At 46.2% G+C, this 10,625-nt stretch overlaps 1 protein-coding gene across 1 annotated transcript in view; it reads left to right on the top strand.

Moving 5' to 3' along the window:
• strc1 (stereocilin 1) overlaps positions 1–10,625 on the top strand; it is an 80,516-nt gene that overhangs the window by 49,646 nt on the left and 20,245 nt on the right. The window contains exons 15-18 of the mRNA XM_063065104.1: positions 1,055–1,190; positions 5,357–5,553; positions 6,611–6,701; positions 9,751–9,946. Of these exons, the coding sequence (XP_062921174.1) occupies positions 1,055–1,190; positions 5,357–5,553; positions 6,611–6,701; positions 9,751–9,946 (620 nt within the window). The remainder of the gene's footprint in view (positions 1–1,054; positions 1,191–5,356; positions 5,554–6,610; positions 6,702–9,750; positions 9,947–10,625) is intronic.

The following is a 10,625-nucleotide window of genomic DNA, read 5'->3' as shown; positions in this document are numbered from 1 at the left end:
ATCAGGTCCCACACCACCAGGTTCAGGAACAGTCATTACCCCTCAACCATCAGGTCCCACACCACCAGGTTCAGGAACAGTTATTACCCCTCAACCATCAGGTCCCACACCACCAGGTTCAGGAACAGTTATTACCCCTCAACCATCAGGTTCCACACCACCAGGTTGAGGAACAGTTATTACCCTACAACTATCAGGCTCCTGAACCAGAGTGGATAACTTCACTCACCTCAACACTGAACTGATCCCACAACCTACAGACTCACTTTCATTGACTCTGAAACCCATGTTCTCAATATTATTTATTGAAACATATGTTTTTGTATTTGCACAATTTGTCTTTGCACATTGGTTTTGTTAGTCTTTGGAGTTTTTCACTGATTCCATTGTAGTTCTTTATTCTACTGTGAATGCCCACAAGAAAATGAATCTCAGGGCAGTATATGGTGACGTATACACACTTGGATAACAAAGTTACTTTGAACTTTGTTCTCTCTACTATGTCTCCCTGGATTTTTCTACCACCTGTCCACGCACACGGTAATAGCCAACGTCTCTGGGATGTGGGAGGAAAGTTGAGCCTCTGGGGAAACTGACGCGGTCACAGAGAGAACATTCAGGCTCCAGACAGGCAGCATGGGAGGGCAGGACTGAACCCGGGTCTCTGGAACTGTGAGATAACAACTCTTCATTTGCCTCACTCCTCTTTCCCTCCATCCTTCTGTCCCTGATTATAATGAAGATCATTATCTGTCATCCCTAAGCTCTATCCATTCCAGAGAGGAATGTTCTGCACGGTGGCTTAGCGGTTAGCATAATGCTTTTCAGTGCCAGCGACCTTCCCGAGGCTGTCTGTGAGGAGTTTGTATGTTCACCCCGTGACGCATGGGTTTCTCCCACAGTCAAAGACAAAAGAGGGTCAGTAGGTTAATCCGTCCCATGGGTGTAATTGGACAGTGTTGACTTGTTGGGCCGGAAAAGGCTGTTACTGTGCTGTATCCCTAAGTTTAAAAAAAATAAAATCCTTCTGTTCAATCTTTAATTTTTTTTGCAGACTTTTGAAAATTAGAAGATTTTCCATCAACATGACGCAGCAATTGCTTCAAGTCATTGTGAAAAACCCGATTCCATTCTTACAGCTGCCAAGCTCGAAGCAGGGTCTGATGGTTGATTGGATTGTACAAGTTCTGGTAGGGCTCTGACTGCCTTTAAGTGATACCTCAGAGTGGAGGTAACATGCTGCTCATCTTGTTCCTTGGCATTTGATTTACAGCAATGACAGCAATAATCACTATTTATTTAGCACTTTGAAGTGTTTTATCACGCTTTCTCAACCTCTGAAAAGCACTTTGAGCAGGGAGGATTTTTTTTAGCCAGAGCGTGTTGAATCTATGGAATTATTTGCCACAGACAGCTGTGGAGGCGTCACCACTGTAGCGGAGTGGTTAGTGCGACACGGTTACAGCTCGAGGCATTCTGGAGTTTGGAGTTCAATTCTGTAAGGAGTTCTTGCACCTCCTTCCCGTGGATTTTCCCCGTGTGCTCCCACGGTCCAAAGACGTACCAGATGGGTTAATTAGTAATTGTAAATTTTTCCATGATTAGATGCGGGTCAATTGGGGTCGTGGGGTTGCTGTGGCAACGTGGCTCAGAGGGCTGGAAGGGTCTACCCCCTTCAGTGGTTGTATTGGAGGCAGAGGTTGATGGGTTTTAGATTAGTCGGAGCATCAAAGGTTATGGGGATAAGGCAGGAGAGTGGGGTCGAGAGGGATAACAAGTCAGTCATGATGGAATGGTAGAGCAGACTCGATGGGCTGGATGGCCTAATTCAGCTCCTATGTCTTATGGTCCCTTATTATAGAACAACAGCAGCCAGTCTTCTCATAACAAGCAGCATTACACTGCACACCAGATAAACTACAAGAGATTCTGCAGACGCTGGAAATCTTGAGTAACACACACACACACACACGCTCACACACACACGCTCACACACACTCTCTCACACACACACACACACACACACACACACACACACACACACACATACACACACACACACACACACACAATGCTGGGGGAACTCAGCAGGTCAGGCAGCATCTGTGGAGGGGAATGAACAGACAAGATAAAGCCCAAAGCAATACATCCCCCAGAGTTGCCGTGTGCATATTTATTTATTTATTGACATACAGCGTGGAGCCGGCCTTCTGGCCCTTCGAGCCCAGCAACCCCCGATTTAACCCCAGCCTCATCACAGGGCGATTTACAATGACCAATTAACCTACTAGTCTGTATGCCTTTGGACTGTGGGAAGAAACCAGAGCACCTGGAGAAAACTCAGGTGGTCACGGGGAGAACGTACAAACTCCTTGCAGACAGCAGTGGGGAATGAGCAAGGACCAGTGGTACTGTAAAGCATTGTGCTAACCTTGACGCTACCATGCCATCCCGGTTGATAGGGTAGTTAAGGAAGTATATGGTGTGTTGGCCTTCACTTGTCAGCAGATTGAGTTCAAGAGCCACGAGGGAATGTTGCAGCTGTACAACTCTGATTAGAACACACTTGGAATATTGTGTTCAGTTCTGGCGGCCTCATTATAGAAGTTTTCGAAAAGGGTGCAGTGGAGATTTACCAAGGTTAGAGAGCTTGTCTTACAAGGATAGGTTGAGCAAGCGAGGGATTTTCTCTTTGGAGTGAAGGAGGATGAGAGGTAAATTGATAGTTTACAAGATGATGAGAGTGGACTGCCAGAGATTTTTTCCCCAGGGCGGAAGTGGCCAATATGAGAGGGCATCATTTTAAGGGGATTGGAGGAAAGTGCAGGGTGGGGGGGATATCAGAGGTAGTTTTTTTTAGACAGTGATAGGTGTAGAATGCACTGCCAGGGTGGTGGTAGAGGCAGATACACTGCGGATATTTAAGAAACTCTTAGATGCACACGTAGATGATAGAAAAGTAGAGAGCTAGAGGACTAAGGAGAGCTAGATTGATCTTAGAGTAGGTTGAAAGGTTACACAACGTAGTGGGCCAGGGGGCCTGTACAGTACTGTCGTTTTCTTTGTTTTATGTTTCATGCTGAGATCTCCACCATTTTGTGTGTGTTATACCACGGAAGCTGTTTTAAGTTGGTAACGCGATAAATGTTGTTGAGGTCTCCTGAGAAAAACTTCCCAGCTTTTCCTCAGAGTAGTTCCATTAAGCAGAGTAGGGTTGATGTCCTGTGTCACCACTGCTCTCCCTCAACACCACAGCCTCGAGCCTTGTGCTCACCGAGTGGGTCAGAAACAAGTGGCCTACCCACCTACTTGCACTTTACCATGTCATCACAGAGCATAGAAATAGGCAGGAAAACTAATTTAACATACAGTACTGTGCAAAAGACTTCAGCGCAGATACAGTATGTAGCTAGAGTGCCGAAGACTTTTGCAGAGTACTGTAGTCATTTTATGCATTGCACTGTACTGCTGCAGCAAAAAAAAGAGACAAATTTCATGACAGATGTGAGTGATGATAAACCTGATTCTGATCTGGGTCTCTATTGTGGACTGAGAGTGGGAAGGGGGCAGGGAGAGGGGAATCATGGTTGGGAAAAGGGGAGGGTGCGGGAAGCACCAGAGAGACATTCTGTAATGATCAATAAACCAATTGTTTGGGATCAAATGACCTTGCCTGGTGTCTCAGAACGGGGTGTGCCTGTATCCATGCCACACTGCTGCCCCTGACATTCCTTCTCTGTCACCTGTCCTTCACCCCTCCCACAGCACGCCACCCTCACCATTCCCAACAACCTTTGTTCCTGCCAGACTTACAAACTCGCTCTCCGCTCCACATTGACAAATACAGTACTGTGCAAAAGTCTTAGGCATCTTAGCTATATCTATGTGCCTCAGACTCTTGCACTGTACTCTATTACAAGTAGAGATAATGATTTGGTTTTGTATTTTGGTACTTCAGTCAAAAATAAGATGTTGTTACTTTTCTTGTGTGTTGTAAAGTACTCTGTTGGACAGCATGTAGACAGAATATTTTTCACCCAAAGAGTGGTTTCAGTGTGGAAATTGCTGGGTGGGAAGGTGGTGGAGGCTGGTTCTCACAACATTATCTGGATGAGCACTTGAATTGGCGAGGGGTGAGAGACTGGTAAATGAGATTTTTTTTAGATGGTTAACACACAGAAAATGCAGGAGGAACTCAGCAGGTCAGGCAACATCTGTGGAGAGGAATAAACAAAGTTTCAGGCTGAGACCCTTCATCTGGACTTGAAAGGAAGGGGGCAGAAGCCGGAATAAGATGGGGAGGGAGAGGGAGGAATCCTCAGACCAAAACATTGACTGTTTCCTCTTTTCCACAGACACTGTCTGACCTGCTGAGTTCCCCCAGCATTTTGTGTGTGTTGCTCTGGATTTCCAGCATCGGCGGAATCTCTTGTGTTTAGTATAACTTGGCAGGTGATAGTTGAAGTCATGTGAGGGGGAAGGCGGGGGAGGAGGTTTGGAAAAGCTAGAAGGGGAGAAGTGGAAGAGGTAAAGGGCTGAAGAAGAAGGAAACTAATAGGAGAGGACAGTGGACCATGGAGGAAAGGGAAGGAGGAGGGGAGCCAGAGGGAGATGATGGACAAAGTGGGTACTTTATTGGTTGGGCCAAGGTACTTGTTTCTGCACTGTCTGTCTCCAAGTCTCTATGACAATAGTTTCCTGGACAAGCTCAGAATTCCGAAGGAAATCTTGACGTGCGTTTGAGGTGGAAACGTGGTATGTGATCACAGTCAAGATGAAGGAATCTCTTAGCATGTTAGCCAGTGCATCACTTCAGCTTTCCTGAAGTGATGTTTAGAATTTGAAACAGAATTAAATTACAAGTATTTCTCACTGATGGGCTCAAATTTAGATTCAGATTAAGATTTATTTATCACATGTACATCGAAGCGTACAGTGAAATGTTTGTGTTAACGACCAATTCAACCTCAGGATGTGCTGGGGGCAGCCTGCAAATGTTGCCACACATTACTGTACCAACATAGCATGCCCACAGTGTTCATCAGAACAACACAGATCACAACAAGCAACGAAACAACAACAGCAAAACAAGTCCCTTTCCTCCCTCCCACCCACCCACCCAGATGCACAGTCCTCTAGCCCTGGGGTAGGCTGTCTGGCCTCCAGCCTTTAGCGACTTGTGGATTTCAGAACTGTACTTTCGGCTTCTCCAGTAGACTCTCAGAGATTTGTAGACTCAGGGCTCCGGCTATCGAGTGTCAGTTGAACTGAATTAACCTCATGAGACACTAATTGTTGCATAAATTTAAGGCTTAACCTGGTGCGGCTTATTTACCAATATTCACCTCTTTTTCAGAATTTATATGGCAGAAAATTTTCCAAAGCAGAGTTTGACTTGCTGGAATTTGCAGTTGCTTTTATTACCGATGAAATGTTCATGGAGATCCCTAGGGCAGAGATGAAGGCAAATTTGTTCAAGCTGAAAGATTACTGTTTTGACAGACAAAAGAAGTTGCTTCTGGGAGACATATTAACTAAAAACACCATGTTCGGGTAAGTCACCGAAGAAATCTGTCTCACTGAGCTAGGATTGGTCTGTTAATTGGATTTTCATTTGCCGGAATAAAAGGTAATTGTCCATTGTGCCCGACAGTGACAGGAAACCTTTTGTGGGAGGGTTTTAAGGTGGAAAAGCTGTTTCACTGGGGCAGTTGCACTCAGTAGTCTGGGTCCAGAGGTACGGACAACTGTCTCGGACTGGGGTCTTCCTTGGTTGCAGTGGACGAGCATGATATCACTTGTCTTGTCCTTGGCTCTCCACGGAGCGTTGCTGAATCGCCTTCCTGGTTGTAGATCTCGCCCGCCCAGTCCGCCGGAGCTGACTTCGCCTGCTGGACAGTCATGTCCCAGTAGGCTGCTACCGTTGGTAAATTGGTTTCTAATTGTCTCAGATTCAAAGGTACAATGAAACACTTGGTTTTGCGTGTCATCCATGCAGATAGACAAACCAGGGATAATTTCATCGCATCAGTGCATTGTGGTAGAACAGGGTGATACGAATGCAGAATAAATTGTTACAGAGGAACTGGAGTGCAGGCCTTCTCTCTTCTCCGCTCTCTCATTGGGCAGGAGATACAAAAGTCTGAAACCACATTCCACCAGGCCCAAGGACAGCTTCTGTCCCACTGTTATCAGACCGTTGAGTAATTCCCTAGTATGATAAGATGGGCTCTTGACCTCACAGTCTACCTTGTTATGACCTTTCACCTTACTGTCTTCCTGCACTTTCTCTGTAGCTGTTACACTTTATTCTGCATTGTTATTGTTTTACCTTGTTCTACCGCGATGCACTGTATAATGATTTGATCTGTATGTACAGTATGCATGACCAGCTTTTCACTGTATCTCAGTACATTTGACACTAATACTGTAACTCAATTCCAATATCATTTCCATCCTCTGATTGTCACACAACAGTTTAAGAGACAACACCTTTGCAGAAATCATAGTTTAATTTGACGTTCATGCAAATGAGAGAATTGCTTTAAATTTGGAATTGTTTACTACTCTCCAATTATATCAGTTGAAACAGTTCTTTCCTTTTCCACAGTGACCCCACCAACTGGACCTCGCTGATCTTGGACAAGGTTGATCGGCTCCTTTTCTTTCTGTCCGTTGAGGATATACAAAAACTTCCAAAGGTACTCTTCCCTAATTACTATCAACCCGTGGTGTAAAGTCTGTGTCAGGCCACATCTGTGGGCTTTGGGCCCCAAATCTGAGGAGGGAGATAAAGGCCTGGATTGGGAAATTGGTTCATCATTGTTACACGTATCGAGATGTGATGAAAATCTTGTCTTGCATACGGGTCAGTTCATTACAGTAGTGCGTTGAGGTGGTGCACGGTAGAACAGTGACAGAGTGCAGAATGAAGTGTCACAGTTACAGAGGAAGTAAGACAGTAAGGTGCAAAGCCGTGCTGGGGTAGATTGTAAAGTCAAGAGTCTATTTTACTGTACGAAAGAACCATTCTATAGTTTTATAACAGGGAGATAGAAGCTGTGATTGAGCCTGATGAGATTGAGATTAGCCTTATTTGTCACATGTACATCGAAACATGCAGCGAAATGTGTCGTTTGCGTCAACGACCAGCAGAATCCGAGGACGTGAAGGGGACAAGCCTCAAGTGACGTGGCTTCCGGCACCAACATCACGTGCCCCCCGCTTTACTCGCTCTAACCTGTACTCTCATTCCACGGCTTTGGAATGTGGGAGGAAACCCACGTGGTCGCGGGGAGAGCGTACCAACTCCTTACAGAAAGCGGCAGGAATTGAACCCCTGTCTTCCAGCCGCTGGCACTGTGAAGCATTGTGCTAACCGCTGTGCCAGTGTGCCACTCTATCAGTGGGACGTGCTTTCAGGCTTTTGCTCCTTCTGCCTGACGGGAGAGGGGAGAAGAGAGGAGAGAATGTCTCGGGTGGGTGGGGTTGTTGATTAGGCTGGCCACTTCACTGAGGCATTTTCAAGAAGGGGTTCTCAGGATGGCACAGGCTTGGAGCATTACACAATGCAGACTGGGCAGATGAGACTTGTCCTTCACTGAGCTTGGAGAATTATTGAGGTATATATGATGGTCTGGAGAGGGTGCTGAAGTGGATAATACACAGACTAAATGCTGGAGGAATTCAGCAAGTCAGGTAGCACCTGTGGAGAGGAATGAACACCCTTCATCAGGGCTTGGACTGAAATGCCGATTATTCTCAGGATTAGGTTAATTATTTCCTGCATGTGACATGAAATTTGTTATTGTAGCGGCAGTTCCATGCAATATATAATCTAGCAAAGAGAAAAAAAACTAATAAATAAAATTTTAAAAATAATAATAAATAAACAAGTAAATCAATTACGTGTATTGAATAGATTTTTTTAAATGTGCAAAAAACAGAAATATTGTATATTTTTTAATAAGTGAGGTAGTGTCCAAAGATTCAATGTCATTTTAGAAATCGGATGTCAGAGGGGAAGAAGCTGTTCCTGAATCGCAGTGTGTGTGCTGTCAGGCTTCTGTACCTCCTTCCTGATGGTAACAGTGAGAAAAGGACATGCCCTGGGTGCTGGAGGTCCTTAATAATGGATGCTGCCTTTCTGAGACACCGCTCCCTAAAGATACCCCGGATACTTCATAGGCTAGATGGAGCTGACTAAATTTACGACCCTCTGCAGCTTCTTTCAGTCCTGTGCAGTAGCCACCCCACCCCATACCAGACAGTGATGCAGCCTGTCAGAATGGTCTCCACGGTACATCTATAGAACTCCTTCGTAGTTGCTACCCGATTTCTAGGTTCTGCGGAATCTCTCATGTCCATCAGCTGGATGTTGTGTGGATTGGAGAGTATTAGCTATAAGGAGAGGTTGGACAAACGCAGTTTGTTTCCTCTGGAACACCGGAGGCCGAGGGGAAACCCAATAGACATTTATAAAATTACAAGGGGGATAGATGGAGTAAGCAGTTAGTTTTTTCTCATGGGAGAAACATCAGATACTAGAAGACATATCTTTAAAGAGAAGGGGAACGTTTGAAGGAGATGCGTGCAGTAGTATTTTTACACAGCGAGGGGCAGGTGTCTGGAGTGGGCTGCTAGAGATGGTGGTGGAGGCAGGTGCGATCGTGGTTTAAGAGACTTTAAGGCAGCTAATCCTCCAAGAGGGCCACAGTCTTGTCGTAGGGTTTGGAGGCTTGTTGCCTCAATGACCCGGACAGCTCTGCTGGCTGGAGTCAGGGCCTTGTGCTTTGGCTGTTGGTAGGGTCACTCATGCCAAACAGGTCAAAGGGTAGAGGCCAGACTAGGAGTGGTCCACCAATCCTCCAGGTTCCGGGGTTCATCTCAGGGCTAACAACCCTGACTGGTCAAACAACATTGTTAGGGAAACAGCAATGAAGAATCCTTCCACACTGAGTGTGACAGTGTTCCGGGACTCACGTGACTGACAGTAGTGAAAACCAAGAGGAAGCTACCGACACGATGAAGGAAACCGTGAACACCACCAGAGATAGAGGACCTTCATCGCTGCCCTAAACGGCAGAGGTGTAACAGGCAAAAGAAGAGGCAAAGAGGCAGAGAATGGAGTGGTATCGATCACGTGCAGGTAGATGGGTTTGGCATAGGGTCTTTTCTTGTGCTGTACTGCTCCGTGTTCCATGTGACGCTGGAAGAGGGGTTGAAGAACTCAGATGTTCCGAGGGGAGTTGGACAGTCCTTGGGAAATGTAAGGAACATATGTAATCCAGAAAGATTCAGGTGAGGACAAGTATTACCCCTCAACCAGCAGGTGTTTGAACCAGAGAGGATAACTTCACTCAACCCAACACTGAGCTGTTCCCACAACCTACAGATTCACTTCCAAGGACTCTTCATCTCAAGTTCTTGATACTTATTGATTACTTATTTATTATTATTATTTCTTCTTTTCTTTGTATTTGCATGGTTTGCTGTCTTTTGCATGTTGGTTGTTTGTCCATTCTGTTGGCACTGGACTTTCATTGATTCTATTGCATTTCTTTGTATTTACTGTGAATGCCCACAAGGAAATCAATCTCAGGGTTGTATATGGTGACAGATACGTACTTTGATAATGAATTTACTTAGAACTTTGAAGTATCCAGAGCAAAGATTAATTGATCCCAGCAAACATTCCCAATCAAACTGATGAAAAACTACAAAAATCCCAGTCTGTCTCTGTTCTTTCAGGATGTTTTGGTCTTGGAGAGGATCGAGATATTGTTTCACAGTCAGAAGCAGTGGGAGGGAAGTGTCTTCGGTTCTACCTGTCAGCGAGCAATGGAACCTTCTGACCACGAGGACCTTTTTAGAAAACAACGGATACTCTTACAGACTGCAGTCGGACTGCTGAATACTAGGCGGTGGCAGCAGAAGACCACAAACGGTGAGGACAGGTGACTGTGCCACAGGCCACTTGCACCTTTAGACAAAGGACGCAGACACTCTGCAGCCGGGTCTGTAAAATCTCTTCCACTCCTGCCTCCTTAAAAGCCGCCTTTAATATCTCCTGGCATTTCTCTCTGCACCTTTGTCCCTCCTGGCACCTGTCCCTGCAAGCAGCCCAAGTCTACACCTGCCTGTTCACCTGACCCTACACCTGCCTGTTCACCTGACCCTACACCTGCCTGTTCACCTGACCCTACACCTGCCCGTTCACCTGACCCTACACCTGCCTGTTCACCTGACCCTACACCTGCCCGTTCACCTGACACTACACCTGACCCTACACCTGCCTGTTCACCTGACCCTACACCTGCCCGTTCACCTGACCCTACACCTGCCCGTTCACCTGACCCTACACCTGACCCTACACCTGCCTGTTCACCTGACCCTACACCTGCCCGTTCACCTGACCCTACACCTGCCTGTTCACCTGACCCTACACCTGCCCGTTCACCTGACCCTACACCTGCCCGTTCAAAACCCCAAACAATCCTTCCAGTGAGGCAACACTTCACCTGCGGATCTGCTGTATCTGGTGCTCCTGAAGCAGCCTCCTCTACATCGGTGAGACCCATCGTGAATCGGGGGACCGCATTGTCCAGCGCTTCTACTCCATCTGC

The sequence above is a fragment of the Mobula hypostoma genome, chromosome 13 (genome assembly GCF_963921235.1).
Source record: "Mobula hypostoma chromosome 13, sMobHyp1.1, whole genome shotgun sequence".
Lineage (NCBI taxonomy): Eukaryota > Metazoa > Chordata > Chondrichthyes > Myliobatiformes > Myliobatidae > Mobula > Mobula hypostoma.
The sequence above is the reverse complement of the archived record's forward strand: the minus strand, read 5'-3'. Positions and strand labels throughout refer to the sequence as shown.